A 16,906-nucleotide genomic window follows, 5' to 3' on the forward strand; every position below is an offset into this window, starting at 1 on the left:
TTCATTTTATTATTTAATATAAATCTAACGAATTAAAAAAGTGGTTAATTAAAATAAATATCAAAAATAAACAATAAATCGACAAAATTAATGAAAATAATTTTCTGTTAATTTACATTTAATTTAATTGAAATAATTAATTATAATTGTTAATAATTTTTAAAAAATGCTTCTTAGACGAAAATTGTAAAATCATGTAAAATTTTTTTTAAATTGTTGTCATTTTTTGTTTAACCCAAAATTATTTACAAATTAATCAAAAAAAATGTAAATTATTTTAAAAAATTTTGCATTAGAAAAAAAATATTTCAAAAAATATTATATAAAATATAGAATTTTAAGTAAAACACTTGAATAAATATTTGGTATTTAAAGGTGACCTTATTTTTCATGAAAATTTGTGTGCCACAGAGAGATAAAAAAAAAATTCAAATATTAAACAGTTGTAAAATAATTTTTACTTTATTAGAAAAAAATGTAATTAAAATATTTATACCTATATGAAGTATAGTAGCATATGTCTAATAGTTATCTTTGTGTAAACTTTTCATATGTTCAAACATAAGAAAAACAATTAAGTTTCTCAGCATATATTAATAGGAGAAAAAAATTTATAAGGCATTATATAACATTTTTTTAATAAAAAAATTTCTACAATGCACTAGTCATATTGTTCCCATTTAACAAATGTGTAAATATTTTTGCATTTAATTTTCATTATTTAAAAAAAATAATTTTATTAAACATTCAAATAGCGGCTAATTGTGTTTTATTAAAACAAAGAAATTTTTAGTTTCTTTAAATTTAAAGTAAATTGAAAATTTTATAATTAAAAAAAAAGAAAGAAAGATGAATTTCTTTTGCATACATTTTATACTTTTAGTATTGATATCATTATTTTCTTATTGTGTGTCGAATAATGAAGAATTATTATCAAAAAAATGGGTAAGTAATATCAGTATTTCCCTTTTTTTATTATATTCTACTTTATTATTATTATATTTATTTATTATTTTTTTTATTATATCATATTCTATTTTTCCATTGTGAACAAAGCCTAAGGAATTCAAATATACTGTCTCTCTTACTCTTGTATGTTACTATATAATAGGAACGATGTGCTACAGCGCCCTACTTTAGTGAAAATTTAGTGACGTTATAGTAACTTTTATTTTTAACTATAAAGTAACTAATTTGAAGGTTACCATTGTTCACGCTCGCCATTTATCATAATTCTCATCAACTACCGCACCCTGCTCTAGTAAAAATTTAGTGACTTTGTAGTAACTTTTAATTTTAACTAACAAGTCAATAAATTTTCACTAGAGCAGGGTGAGGTAGTTAATAAGAAATATGATAATTGGAGAGTGGGGAAAATGGCATCCCTTCAGTTACTTTCTAGTACCTAAAGGTCTGTTCATAGTTATATTTGAATTTATCGAACAGAACTATGAACAGACCTGTAGGCATTAGAAAAAAACTAAACTAAAAGACTAAATGCAAATAGAACTATGAACAGACTTTTAGGTACTAGAAAGTAACTAAACTAAATGCTTAATGAAAACAAACCTATGAACAGACCTTAAGATACTAGAAAGTAACTAAACTGATTTCCTAATGCAAGCAGCATGACCTATGAATAGACCTTTAGACACTAGAAAGGTTGGTTTCTATTGTCCCCACTTGAAATTTGTCATAATTCGTGTCATCTACCGCACCCTGCTTTAGTGAAAATTTAGTGACTTTATTGTTAAAAGTAAAAGTTACTACAAAGTCACTAAATTTTTACAAGAGCAGGGTGCGGTAGTTGACGTGAATTTTGACAAATGTCGAGTGGGGACAATGGCATCTTTCCAGATACTTTCTAGTACCTAAAGTTCTGTTCATAGGTTTGTTTGCATTAGGCATTCAGTTTATTTATTTAGTTACTTTCGGTTGGTTTCCATTGTCCCCACCTATTATGCTTAGAGCAAAATTATATAAAACAAAATAAGTACAAAACAAAATTTTTTTTTCTTCACTTTCAGATGAGACAAAAGCGAGAAATAAATTCAAATAATGTAGAACTGGAATGTAGTATTCTTTTTGATACTAAAGAACAGAGAAGATTATCAATAAAAAGAGGATATTACCTGAGTAAATTAACAATGAAAGGTGATAATATACGTATAAGTGATATACCAAAGAGTGATTATTGTGTAGGACGAATAATGATTATAGAAATGTTCGCAAAAGAAGAAATGATATTCGATATGGATTATAATTCTAATGGTCGAGATCAAACACTTGTAATTGGAGCAATGTTTTGGACTGTAATTGGTGAAAATCGAAAAATAATTCTGAATGGTCGAAAAGGATATGGACGTGGAAGGCCAAAAAAAGCAAATAACACAATTAATGGAGCCGATGGTAAAGAGGGTGAACCCGGTAGAAATGGTGGTTTTCTCTATGGTTCATTAGTGATCATTAGTTGGGAGAATGAAAAAGGTGAAGCACTGAATGCTGAAGATAAAAGTAATCCACTTTGTTATTATAAAGGAAATGATTTTGTTCAATATTTTCATTGTCCACATAGTATAGAACGTGAAAAACTTTTTAAAACCGGTGGAGTTAATCCAACAATTAATCCACCTGAACATAATTATGTACTAACAGTTTATGTAAATGGAGGTGATGGTGGTAATGGACAAGATGGTGGTGATGGTGATAGAGGAGAAGATGGTACAACATTTAATTTAGATAAACAATTAATAGAACCCAATGGATTTGTACATGGTTTTGATATAATGTTAGAGCAAAAAGTTGAACCACCGAAAGATGAAAGCCATTTAGGTCAGGGAGTGTCTGAAGTTATTCTTGGTACAATGCCAAAAGATGGTGGTCGTGGTGGTTATGCTGGTCCCGGTGGTTATGGTGGTAAACCAGGTGGTGTTCTCATTATACAAGTATTTGCTCTTGAGGCAGTATATTTTAATGAACGACCAGCTAATAATCTAAGAATTATTTATGGAAATGAAGGACAAATGGGTAAAAATGGTAGACCAGGATTAGGAAGTTTTGCTGAATATTGGGGTAGAGATATTCAATTAAGTATTTATTATACAAAAAATAAAACAATTGAATTAAGAAATATTGAATATTATCCCCATGAAAATCCATTTACAATGAATAGTATTCAAAATGATAATTTTACACCACGAACTATTCAACAATTAAAAACGATGCCCGTCTTTTATTCATTTTCTGATGCAATTGTAGAATATCAAAAATTTTGTATGCAATACGCTGAAAGATCAACACTGAAGGGAAGAATGTATACCGATATTATTACAATATTTGACTATTATAGTTATGTACCCGATCAATAAAAACATTTGTTTTGAATCGGTTAGAAGCTGAAGTGAATCCACATTCACATATTTATTTAAGTAGCTCAATTATGGACAATTTCTAAATTATTGTGTAAAATATGACAACCTAACCTAAAAATTTTCGATCTTTATTCATAATTGTCAAAATAAATTCAGTAAATTTCTTATTAACAGAATATTAATCAATAAAAAACGAATTCCTAAAAGGCCTAAGCAGAATGAAATCTCTAATCGTAAATCTTAAGCTTTTACATGAGAGAGGAAAGGACAAAAGATAATTCTATCCTTTTCTCTCTCATGTAAAAGCTAAAGGCACTTTCACACCTTTTTGGCTGCCTGCCTACCTGCAGGTTACCATGACAACGTACGAGTGTGAGTGAGACAGAAAACTTGTGTTACTGATTGGAAGCCAAAAAAAACCATTTACATATGTATTCACATTGTTAATTAATAAAAATTTAAATAAATTATTATCATTCCCTCTTTATTTATAAAATGAGATAATAAAAATTATTAAAACTAATCATTTTGCAAATAGGACATAAAAATTATAATTAATTAACTAAACTTTAAATAGTAGTAGTTTCTTTCTATTTTTGACCCTAAAAAATATAAATTAAATAAATAATATAAAATTAATTTATATTGAACATTTGAGTTGAATTTTGTTTTCGTCGATAATAAGGACAATTCAATAATATTTGTTGCAATTGCCGTGTCCATGGATCAATTCTACTGTTAGCGTTAAATTTTTCAATGTGTGATCTAAGAAAATTTTTATATAAATATTCCGTAGTATCAAATATTTGCAATGGATGAAGTTTCTTTGGTTTTAATTTTCTATTAATATTTTGTCCACTAATTCCATTGTGACCTTTAGTTAAAAATTGATCATGTTCAAATGTTATGTTTCTTAGAATTTCAATTTTTTTTTTATAATTAATACGTAACAATAGAGAAACATTTTTTCCAGGTCTACCACTCTCACCACCATAACCACCAAAACCATAAACACCATCTACACCATTTTTGCCATTTTCAGTGTCAATAAATCTTAATACATCTCTACTATTACATGTAGAATTATTTAAATTATACAAAAAATAATGACCTGTAATTGAAAATTTCTATTTTAGTTAAAATTTCTTTTTGTTTTTATGAGACTAAAGAAAGTGATCTAAGAAGCAAGGAATTATAGGTTATGTTTATGATAGTTTTAGGGCCAATTTACAATAGCGAAGCTTAGGCTGCGTTTGAACATTCTAATTGACCCTAAAAGTATCATAAACATAACCTATAATTCTTTGCTTCTTGAATCACTTTCTTTAAGGCTTGAGCAGAATAGCAACGTAACAGCAAACGCAACCGGAAGAATGAGTTAGAGAAGGAAAGACATATTATTTGTCCTTCTCTAACTCATTATTCCGGTTGCGTTTGCGGTTACATTTCTATTCTGCTCAGGCCTTTAAAGTCTAACATGTAAATTTTACCTGGTAAACCACCTTCACCACCAGGTCCACCATTACCACCATTACCACCATTACTTGCTTCTTTACCAATAACATCCTCTAGGATATAATAAAATAAATCACCATTGACAAATACTTTTTCAATACTATCGACAACAACTTTAAATCCTGGTACATAACCATTGTTATGAATTTTTTTCACATTAAAATGAAATTCTGTGCCATTTTTTCCTTTACCACCATTGCCACCAATTTGTCCATTACTACCATTACCACCATTAAAATTAATAATAAGATTATTTTGATTAATAATATAACCAGCAATACCATGAAATTGCCCACCAGGTCCACCTGGAAATCCCTCTTTTCCATGTTTTCCATTAATATTTTTTAAATAATTACCATTATTTGCCATTGATTTTCTACGTTTTTTTCCATTATATCCATTTAAATTTATAACTTTTCTCCCCTTTACATACCATATTGGCGCGGCAAGTATAAATACCATATTTTTACCTTTTGCATTAAAATTTCTATCAATTATAATTTTTTCAGTTGCAAAAATTTCCACAATAACAATACTTCCATTACAATGATTTTTAAATGGTACATTTTTTAAATAAACAATTTTGCCAATAATTTTTAATTTATATTTTGTTTCAATTATACTATTATTTGTTTTTATATTATTTAAATATTCACATTTTATCTCCACAGGATCATTTAAAATTTCATTATTATTTTTGTAATTTGCCTAATAGAAAAAATTTTCCTTTATTATTACTTAATAATTATTATAATTGTAATTTTAATTAATTAAAAGTTATAAAATATTAACAATTAAATACTAAAATAATTAATAGTAACTCACCAAAATTTGTCTACGTATAAATGAATTTGTCGATTTACAATAATTCACCATTAAAATTGTAAAAATTAACAAGAAAATATTTAAATTTTTCATTTTGAAATTTTATTGGTTCTTTCTTTTTCTTATTATATTCTTATAATATAGTTAAAAAAATTTGCTATACTAATTAATGCAGATTCCCTACACTAAATAAAATTACGAAAAGTTTTTTATTTTATTTCCAAAATTTTAACAAATTCTGGTATAGATAAAGTTAATAATCATCATGAAAATAATGAATAAATATACATATATTTTATATTAAAGATAAATTTATCATTGTTTAAATTATCAAATGTTTAAATTTATGTTTCTCAATTTTTTTTTTTTAAATTTATACATCATTTATTTATTTAATATTTCAAAATGCACATTTAGTTATTAAATTTTTTTTAAATATACTTAAACAAATATTGAATTAGTTTATTAATATTATTATTATTATTAGTATTAAATTTTATATATTCGTTTAATTAAATGCAAACATTTGAAGAAGAATAAATGACTTATTCATTAAGTTTTTTTTTTTAAATTCAATTTGAAAAGTACCTACACAGCCTTAAAAATTTTAATTTATGAAATTTTTATAAATTTAAATTTTACCTTACATTGAGTGTATTTCAATTAATTTATTATAATTCAATTTATTAATTAATAATTATTAATTATTAAATATTATGTTAATATAAAAAGTCTATTGTGGACACAGCCTTTAAGATAAGGTTAAATAAAAAACTAGTATTGAATAATTATAGTTCTGGAAATCAATAAAATAAATTTAGACAAATAATCAGCCAATGAGAAAGCGTATTACGCATTTTTCAGACTTAAAGAAACAAAATATGAAAATTAACAAACATTAACATTTTTTTTTAAATACACGTGAAAAATTCTAATAAAAAACAAAAACAATTAAACCGGGGTCTGTATTTATTACACGGACGGAGAATTTTGATCGTGTCAACGCCTTTTTTAATTAATTAAAATATATTTTATAAGATTTTAATTTATAGTATTTATTTACTTGAACCAATAATAATTTTTATTTGAATTAAATAAATATTTTTTTTTTCTAATAAAATTTTTACACCAAATTAAAATATTTACCTTTAATAAATTATTTTAAATAGATACCTACTTAAAAAAAAAATTCTTTGGTACAAATAAAGAAAAAAAAAATGTAAAAATATATAAAAAAATTTTTAAATTTATATTATTTTATAAATTATTTAATATATTTTTATATTTAATTTAATTCAGTAATTTAAGTAATTAATTGAATTATAATATCAAATAATATATTCTGATAAATGTAAAATTTATTCTAACATTTATAAAATAAATATTTTACTCTTATCTTCCTTTTTTTGATAAATAATTATTGATCTAAATTTATAGAAATGAAATTGAATAATTTACAATTATTTATTTAACGATAAGTTTATAAATTAATAAAAATAAGTTTTTTTTTCAAAAACGCACGTGGGATTATAAATAAATTAAAATTATCAGTGACTAACCTTGATATAAGTTTCGACAGAGTTTTTAATTTTTATAATATGAATATAAATAATAAAAACACTTGAACTATTAATTAAATTACATTTACAAAATAAAGGAAAAAAAAAATTTGCATTGCAATCAATTTTATATAATAAAAAGTGCTATATAGTCAATTATTTTTTGTATTATATTGAAAAAATTCAGGGGGTACACTTTTTTGTGTAATTAAAAAAAAAAATTTATTTACAATTCCTTTAATTATATTAATTAATATAAATTCATTAATGAATTAATTATATTAAATAATTAACTAAATTGCTTAGAGGAATAATGAATTTGATAAATATTAAATTTATTCTCTTAATATTATTTATATTTTCATCGTGTAATTCGTATGAACGAGAATTATTCTTAAAACGTTCGGTAAGTCAAATTTGAACTTTTTTTTTATTTGTTACCATTTTTTTTTTATTTTTCATGTGATTTAACCTTAAAGTTTAGTTTTTTTCAAATTTATTTTTAATTTTTTTACTAGAAAGTAACTAATCTGAATTCCAAATACAAGCGAGACCTATGAACAAACTTTTAGGGACTAAAAAATAAGGAAACTGATTGGCTAAACGCAAATAGAACTATGAACAAACCTTTAGGTACTAGAAAGTAATTAAACTGAATCCCTAAAATAATATAAACTTAATAATAATAATAATAATAATAATAATAATAATAACCTATAAACAAACCTTTAGATACTAGGAAGTAACTAAACCCCTAAACTAAACTAAATTCCTAATGCAAGCAGGACATATGAACAGACCTTTAAGCAATAGAAAGATTGGTTTCCATTGTCCCCACTCACCATAATCGTCATTTGTCATAATTCTCGTCATCTACCGCAGCCTGCTCTAATAAAAATTTAGTGACTTTATTGTTCAAATTAAAAGTTACTATAAAGTTACTAAATTTTCACTAGAGTAGGGTGCAGTAGTTGACGATAATTATGACAAATGGCGAGTGGGGACAGTGGAAACCAATCGAAAGTAACTAAACTGAATGACTAAATGCAAATAGAACTATGAACAGAGCTTTAAGAACTAGAAAATGACTAAACTGAATGCCTAATGCAAACATAACTATGAACGGACCTTTAGGTACCAAAAAGTAACTAAACTAAACACGGCTAAATGCAAACATAAGTATGAACAGACCTTTAGGTACTAGAAAGTAACTGAAAGGGAGCCATTGTCCCCACTCGCCATTTGTCAAAATTCTCGTCAGCTACCGCACCCTGCTCTTGTAAAAATTTAGTGACTTTGTAGTAACTTTTACTTTTAACAATAAAGTCAATAAATTTTCACTAGAGCAGGGTGCGGTAGTTGACGAGAATTTTGACAAAAGGCGAGTGGAGACAATGGCATCCTTTCAGTTAAGGCCTGAAGGTGCTTATATACCTCAAATTTCGATCAGATGAACATTATTTCTGGACCGTGAAAATGCGTGAAAAGTCATTTTCACGGCGGGTATTTTTGAATTGTTTTAAACAAAAAATGTTTTTTTTAAGAAATATAATATTAAATAATTGTTTTAATATGTAAGAACACTTTAAAATAGTGATAAAAAGATGATATGATTGAAAAATTTAGCAAATTTTGCTTTAAAACGTTTCTGCTACAAGAAAGTGTAAAATGACGATGTTTGTGAAATGGTTTCTACAGTGTACATGTGTACATGTTTCTTTCAGTTATTCGAAACAATTAGTTGAATTTAAATTTATTTGATAAACATTTCAACTTACCGATTTATTTTCAGCACTCATTATTTATTACAAGTTAAAAAGAACCGACATAACATAAACAAAACTCTGAGAGACACTAACAAGGAAAAAGCACTGTACAAACCATTTCACAAACATCGTCATTTTACACTTTCTTGTAGCAGAAAACGTTTTAAAGCAAAATTTGCTAAATTTTTTAATGAAATCATCACTCTATCACTATTTTAAAGTGTTCTTACATATTAAAACAATTATTTAATATTATATTTCTTAAAAAAACATTTTTTGTATAAAACAATTCAAAAATACCCGCCGTGAAAATGACTTTTCACGCATTTTCACGGTCCAGAAATAATGTTCATCTGATCGAGTTGAGTTATAGAAGGATAGTCATATATTGTTGTTTTTCTCTTACGGAGCATTTACACCTTTGGTAAAAAAATTTTTTATTTTTGAATTTTCCGAAATACACAAACCTGATTGGTTGTTCACAATCTGATTGATAATGGACAACCAATCAGATCTTTGCATTTCCGAAAATCAAAATAAAAAATTTTTTTTACCAAAGGTGTAAATGCTCCATTACTAATTCTTCCGTTTGCGATTCCGATTACGTTTATATTGTGCTTAGGCCTTTACTTTCTATTACCTAAAGGTCTGTTCATAGTTATGTTTGCATTTAGCAAACAGAACTATGAACGAATCTTTAGGTACTAGAAAACAACTAAACTAAATGGCTTAATGCGAATAAAAATGTGAACAAAGCTTTAATTACTAGATATGCCTATACAATTTTGTCCTTTTTTTAACGCACGTATTGCTATGACAACATGTAAGATAGAAAAGGACAAAAAAGTGAGAGGGGTGTAAAAACTAAAGTCATGTTCATACTTCTTTTTTCTAAACTAGTCCATAGAACATAAATATATATATATATATATATATATATATATATATATATATATATTTGTCCAAATTGATACATAAGTAAAAAAATTATTTCTTCTTTAATTTCAGTTAAGACAAATTTCCTTATCCAATGATAGTGTGATTAAAAAAAATTGTTCTCTAATTTTCGATTCATTTTTCGAAAGAGATGAAACAATAAAAAGAGGATATTATCTAAGTAGATTAAGAATTGAGGGAACAACAATACGTATTAGCGATATACCTGAGGCAAATTATTGTCAAAATGAAATTGCAGCTATTGAACTTTTTGCAACTGAAAAAATTATATTCGATCAAGATTATAATTCACATGGTGTCAGTGTATCATTAGTGGCAGCGGCGCCAACATGGATTGTAAATGGCAATGAAAGAAAAATTATATTAACTGGCAAAAATGGTAAAAAACCACATAGTAAAAAGAGACAAAAGAAAAATTCTAAGCACGGTGCTGATGGTAAAGAAGGCGCTCAAGGTGGAGATGGTGGTTATTTTTATGGTTCAGCAAAATATTTTCTATGGCAATCTGATGATAATGGTACAATAATAAATGAGGATTTAAATAAATTTCCCCTTTGTACAATGGATACAAATGAATATTTATTGTATACTTTGTGTAATAGTAGTAGAAATTTTGTAATAAAATTTTACGTTAATGGAGGTAAAGGTGGTAAGGGACAAGATGGCGGCGATGGTTTAAATGGATTGGATGGTACGACATTTAATTTTGATAAAAAACTTATTGCATCCGATGGTACTGTAAAGGATTATGAGACAATATTAAAAAAAATTATTGAACCACCATTTAATGAACAAAATTTGGGAATGGGAATTTCCGAATTGATACTTGGTGATAGGCCAACATTAGGTGGTCGTGGTGGAAATGCTGGTGCTGGTGGTTATGGGGGAAAAGGAGGTGGTGTATTTTTAATATCATTAACCGAAACACCATGTTATTTAACAACTGAATATCCAATGGAATTTCATCGTGGAAAATATGGAAAAAATGGTAAAAATGGACAACCTGGTTTTAGGGGTTTAGCAGGAAGTTTGGGATATGATATTCGTTTAAATTTATATACTAAAAAAAATGGTGAAATTGAAATAAGAAATGTTGAACATTTTAGACATGAATCGCCATATTTAAAACGTAAAGTTAATAATGGTATTGTTTTAGAACAAAGTTATCCAAAATTTATACCATCAATTTATGGTTATGGAAATGCTCTTAATAATTATATAATATTTTTAAATAATACTTTGAATAATACAAGAAATGAAAAAATGCATAAAGAAATTTTGGATATTTTTAATAATTGTCATATTAGAACTTGTATAGGTTGTCCATAAAACTTACTAGGTTACGGCCACAGTATGTTACGTCGTTTATGTGTCTTACGTAGAAAACCATAAGTTTACCTATCCCTGATTTGTTTTTTGTAAAATATAATCTTACATAACCTAGAAAATACAGAAATAGCAGCTATTTCTCTATATACGTAAGATTATATTTTAAAACAACACATCAGGGTTGGGTAACATGTAACAATATGGACTAATTCGTTTCCATTGTCCCCACACGTCATTTGTCATAATTCTCGTCAACTAATGCACCCTGCTTTAGTAAAAATTTAGTGACTTTATTGTTAAAATTAAAAGTTACTAAAATTTTACTAGAGCAGGGTGCGGTAGTTGACGAGAGTTATGATAAATGTCGAGTGGGGACAATGGAAACTAACCTTAATAATTAATATCAGGGTTGGGTAAATGTAACAATAAGGACTAACAATTAACATCAGGGTTGGGTAAATGTATAACAAGAACTAATAATTAATATCAGGGTTGGATAAATGTAATATGGAGTACAATAGTATTGTAAAAAAATGAGTAAAAAAAATTAATAAAATTAATATTAACCTCAAAACGCGTTACGATTATTTGTCATTTGCTGAAAAATAAAATCTCTTCTCCCCCCTTTCGCCAGTTGAAATTCAACTTTTTAAGAATAATTTTTAAAACCCCTTTGACATAACCTCAAAACCTAATGATTGGTTTTATAAATCACTAAATAAAATTATAAAAAGTTAATTTTAATAAATTTACAAAAATCCATTTGTACAATTTTTTTTTAAAAAAAATTATTTTTATATCTGTTTTTAAATAACAATTATTTACCATTTTATTTTTATTTTAAGCCAATATTTATTTTTAAATAACAATCATTTTTTTTTATTTTTTCGGTATTCGACAACAAATTTTGGCTTAAAATATTTTTTTTTTTTTTTTTTTGAAAATTGTACAACTGGATTTTTACAAATTTAGTAAAATTAATTTTAATTACAATTTTTATTTTGTGATAGAACCAATTTTTAGTTTGAGGTTATGTCAAAAGTTTTGAAATGCCTTAATATTTGTAATTTTTTTTATATATAAAATTTGATATTTCTCCCCCCCCCCTAAAAAAAATATTTTTTGTATCTTTTATCGTTTTCGAAATATTTAGGAAATACTTCTTTTTTTCCTCTGAAAACTTAAAATGTAATTAGTTTTTTTAAAATATTAATTTATAAAAAAAATTGTTTTTTTTTTCATTGGCAAAAAATTTGAAAGTTATAAAATAATTAATTAATAATAAATATTAATAATGTTAATATTAATTATTATTAATAATAATAATTTTATTTTTATATGCATTAATATATTCTAATTTGTTTTAATTGTTAAATTATAATTATTATTTAATTTAAGACGCCAGGACAAATTAACCTAAAATCTCTATTTTTGCACTTGGCTATTTATATAATATGATAAAATGATAAAATATATATATAGAATGTTTAATATAAATGTAATTGTCAATAATTTTTGGGACATATTTATTTTCTAACCTCAAAATACGCCTCGATGTCTCGGCGACACGAGAAAAACTGACGAATTAACGGAAATGCAATAATATGTGATAGAAAAGGACAGATATACTAATCGCTATATATATATATATATATAACAAAATGGACAAAAATGACACGAACTATATTTCGATTATTTACCGAAAGCATCGTATTTTAGATATTCAAATATATAATTATCAAAAGTCAAAACAGAAAATACAAAATTTAAATATATATACATATATATGTAAAGTAAAAACACTTACTTTTGGAGAAAAACGTCTCTTGCTCCTGGCTTCTTTCTTTCCTACAATTAGATATTAAACACTTTTTTTTATTCATTTATTGTAAATTATATTTACTTATTACTTTATAGAAGTCAAAATAATAAAAACTTCGCGAAACTACTTTACTGAAATAAATGAAAAAACGCAACACTAAAATAAAAAGTACACTAACGTTGTTGCACAATCAGCTTCAAAGGCGGGAATGAACGATATGGCCTTCCGGAAACGACTTCTTACCGCCTTTTTCTCAGTTCAAGGCTGGTTTCCATTTAGTTACTAGAAACTTACTAGAAAGTTACTAAAATTTTCTTGTCCCGTAACTACACAACTCTGAGTTTCGAGTTAATTATCGATATTTGCCTTCTGCTAACTTCATTATTATCTCTCTTTTTTTTAGAGAGAGAGAAAAAAAGAATATAAGAAGGTTATATTTACAAAGATGTGTAAATTGTTTGATAATAAATTCTGCAATTATTGTTATCAATTATTATTTTCTATTTTTGCCCTCTAAAAAAAAAGGTGAGAAAATTGTTAATTATTACAAATGTATTTCTTTCTTTTTACAATAATTCGTTTTCTTTTTGTTTTTATTTCTTATGTGCACACTCCTGATTAAATAATAATAGTGAATTTTTCTCCTATTTCCAATGTAAACGAGAAGAAATTTAATTATTTTTGTTTTAATTTGAATTTATAGAGGAATTTTTTATATATTTAATTAAAAAAATTTTATTATATTTACGGGCAAATTTTTTTTTTACTATAAATCGAAATAATAATTTTATAGGTTAGATTTTACGTAAAAAAAATTTATTTATTTTAATAATGTTTTATTGGTACAAAATTTAGAATAAATTTTTTATTAATACATAATTTAGAAAAAGAAATTTAATTAATTGATATATAATTAAGAAAAAAATTTATTTAATTATTATTTTTTTTTTCCTATTTTTTATTTCTATTCATTAATCTTTATTTAATATTTATAGTAATTAAATTTTAATTAATTGATTTTTAATTAATTTATAAAAGTAATTTAATTCAATAATTTACATTTATAATAAATAAATAATAATTTATAATAAATAATTAGAAAAAAAGGAAATTAAAATAATTTACTTTATTGTTATTTAGAGAGAAAAAAAAAATAATAATATAATGGCAGAGAAAAAATCAAATGCAAATCATACAAATGCAAATGAAAATTCTTCCAATCAATCGGATATAACAAATAATTTACCAACAAAATCGCAATTTTCATCGACAACAACAACAACAACACGATTAACGTCTTTTCTTGCGCCACGTGATTTAACACTTGGTGGTAATTCAATTAAATTTGATAAACCAAAAAAAGTTTATACACCAAATTTAAATGCTCAACGAAAAAAGAAAGATGAGTAAGTCGTTTTAATAATAATAATAATAATAATAATAATAATCCTAAATTTTACAAATCCAACAAAAATTTGCATTTAAAAAAAGAAATTAAATTAATAATTAATAATAAATTTTTTAATTTTAATATTAATATTTAATTATTATTATTAATTATTAATATTATTGTTTAATTATAATTATTTAATAGAAAATAATTTTTAAATTAGTAAATAATATAATAATATTTATAATTTAATAGCGAATCCGATGTTGTGCAAAAAAATACAAAAAATCCAAATAATAAAAATCACAAAGGAAAAGGTAGAGGAAAAGGACATCATGATTGGAAAAAGAATAAAAATTCAAATGTTATTCAGGTATTTAAAAATTTGTAAAAAAAAAATAAATTTTTTTGACGAAAATTAATTTTATATTTAATTTTACAGAAAAAGAAACCAAAAAAAAAAATAAAAGACAAAAATTAGTTAAAATTAAATTAATAAAAATACCAAATTTATTTTATTTCTATTGAAAAATTTGATATAAAATTTATTTCAAAAAAAAAAAAATGAATAAAAATGAAAATTTATTTTAATTATTTTTTTTTTTTTCAGTCAGCGGGAGTTTTTGCTGAAGGTTTCGCTGATAGTCCACGATCGAGAGCAAGATTTTCAGGCTATCGTGATTCAAATGATCGATGTTCAACGCAAGAATTATTACAGCGACCAAAATTAAATGCAAATCGTATTGTTGATAAAAAAGAGGAGGAGGAAAAATTAAAATTATTATTACGCGATAATTTCATTGACAATGATGACGATGATGATGTTGGGGAATTTGAAAATCAAAATTGTCCCATTGTATTGCCAATAATATCGTCGGAGGGTAAATTATTTAAAAAAGAGATAAAAGTTGAGGCAGACAATGAACAAATTGAAAATAATGTTGGAGATGAGAAAAAGAAGACTGGTTTTGTTAAAACTGACAAAAGTACGTTTTTTCATTTCTTTTTTTTAAATTTCAATATTTAAAAAAAGTTATTCTTTTCTTTTGTTTATTAATATTAAAAAAAATTGTAAAATTTTATTTTATTCCTTTTTTAAAAAATATTTTCTGTTTCTTTTAAAAACTTTTTAATTTTTATTATCAATTTCATGTTATTTATCACGTTTTATAGAAAAACCCCTTGGAAAGGAAAAATTCCGCAAAGATGTGAAAGATGAGAAAAAAGTACCATTAAATATTACCCAATGTTTGGAAAACAAGACAAATGGATATTTTCTTATTCGGGTAGGAGAAAAATACTTTTTCTTTTTTTTCGAATTTTTGATTGTAAATTAGTCATTAATTTAAAAAGAAAATCAATTTCGAATTTAAAATTCAATTTGTTTTTTTTTTATTAGTTTTATTTGCCGAAACAAAAAAGAAAGGGGAAAAAGTTTATTTGTAGAAATAAATTTTATTTTCGTATTTATTTAAATGAATGAAAAATAAATTCGAATAAATTTTATTTTCGAATTCAAATAAATGAAAAATAATAATTTTTTTTTTTTTTTAATTAGATGAATTTAATTATTTGTTTTTTTTTTTTTTTTTTATTTGGTATTAAATTTAATATCTTTTTTTCGAAAATAGTTTACAGACTGTTTACCGGGAGAACCAGTTGAAAACGAAGAAGAAGACAGTAGACAACGAAAAAATGTGGATACAAAATCAAAAACAGAAAATGTTTTCGATAATCTAAAGGAAGGCTTTTTAGGAAAATTACAAATTTTAAAATCCGGAGCCGCAAGATTGTGCCTTGGAAATCATAATCTCTCAATTGATCTTGCGCCACAAGTATTTTTTCGCGAGGTGAGTTATTTTTTCTCCTTTCATTAAAAAAAAAAAAAAATTCGTTTCTATAATATAAATAAAAAATGTTTTTCTTTTAAAGGATGTTGTTGTCACAAAATTGGACAATGAAAATATAAACGGAGAGCTCATTAATCTAGGACCTGTTCATACTAATTTAATTTGTACTCCCGATTGGGAGAGTCTCGTTAAGCTGTAAATTTAATAAATCATTTCTATTATAAAAAAAAAAATTTGCTATTTTCTAATTTTTCCAAAAATTAATTCGTTTTTTTTTTTTTTGGTATCAAAGAAAAAAAATCAAAACTTAAAATACAATTAAAGTGAAAAAAATTTGGTTTTTGTTTTTTATTTTTCACGTACGTAAATCAATAGCATTTTTTTTCCTGATACGTTAATAATGCGTACAAACGTATTACATTAAATATACATATAATATTTATAATATATATATATTTATATGTATATAATGAATTATTTATGACAATACTCTCGTTTTTTTTTTTCGTAAAAACTATATAA

The 16,906-nt window shown here is 24.6% G+C and overlaps 4 protein-coding genes across 4 annotated transcripts; 3 read left to right on the forward strand and 1 right to left on the reverse strand.

Annotated features, from left to right (window-relative positions):
* Positions 1-625: 625 nt before the first annotated feature.
* Positions 626-3,844, forward strand: LOC127277432 (uncharacterized). Its single transcript, XM_051298538.1, has 2 exons — positions 626-945; positions 2,028-3,844. Exons 1-2 carry the CDS (start codon positions 850-852, stop codon positions 3,366-3,368), a joined length of 1,437 nt encoding a protein of 478 aa, XP_051154495.1. The 5' UTR covers positions 626-849; the 3' UTR covers positions 3,369-3,844.
* Positions 3,835-5,872, reverse strand: LOC127277433 (uncharacterized). The gene is made up of 3 exons (XM_051298539.1): positions 5,712-5,872; positions 4,862-5,594; positions 3,835-4,482 (listed from the first exon to the last, which is right to left on the reverse strand). Exons 1-3 carry the CDS (start codon positions 5,802-5,804, stop codon positions 4,007-4,009), a joined length of 1,302 nt encoding a protein of 433 aa, XP_051154496.1. The 5' UTR covers positions 5,805-5,872; the 3' UTR covers positions 3,835-4,006.
* Positions 5,873-7,394: 1,522 nt separating this feature from the next.
* LOC127277439 (uncharacterized) lies at positions 7,395-11,896 on the forward strand. Its single transcript, XM_051298551.1, has 2 exons — positions 7,395-7,676; positions 10,045-11,896. The coding sequence occupies exons 1-2, from the start codon at positions 7,584-7,586 to the stop codon at positions 11,320-11,322; spliced, it is 1,371 nt and encodes a 456-aa protein (XP_051154508.1). The 5' UTR covers positions 7,395-7,583; the 3' UTR covers positions 11,323-11,896.
* Positions 11,897-13,535: 1,639 nt separating this feature from the next.
* Positions 13,536-16,634, forward strand: LOC127277475 (DNA-directed RNA polymerase III subunit RPC4). The gene is made up of 7 exons (XM_051298633.1): positions 13,536-13,669; positions 14,285-14,550; positions 14,790-14,907; positions 15,145-15,520; positions 15,708-15,820; positions 16,166-16,384; positions 16,467-16,634. The coding sequence occupies exons 2-7, from the start codon at positions 14,309-14,311 to the stop codon at positions 16,581-16,583; spliced, it is 1,185 nt and encodes a 394-aa protein (XP_051154590.1). The 5' UTR covers positions 13,536-13,669; positions 14,285-14,308; the 3' UTR covers positions 16,584-16,634.
* The last annotated feature ends 272 nt before the right edge of the window (positions 16,635-16,906 follow it).

This window comes from Leptopilina boulardi, unplaced genomic scaffold, assembly GCF_019393585.1.
Source record: "Leptopilina boulardi isolate dan_hultmark-lab unplaced genomic scaffold, ZJU_Lbou_2.1 LbouV2_169, whole genome shotgun sequence".
In the NCBI taxonomy this organism is placed as follows: Eukaryota; Metazoa; Arthropoda; class Insecta; order Hymenoptera; family Figitidae; genus Leptopilina; species Leptopilina boulardi.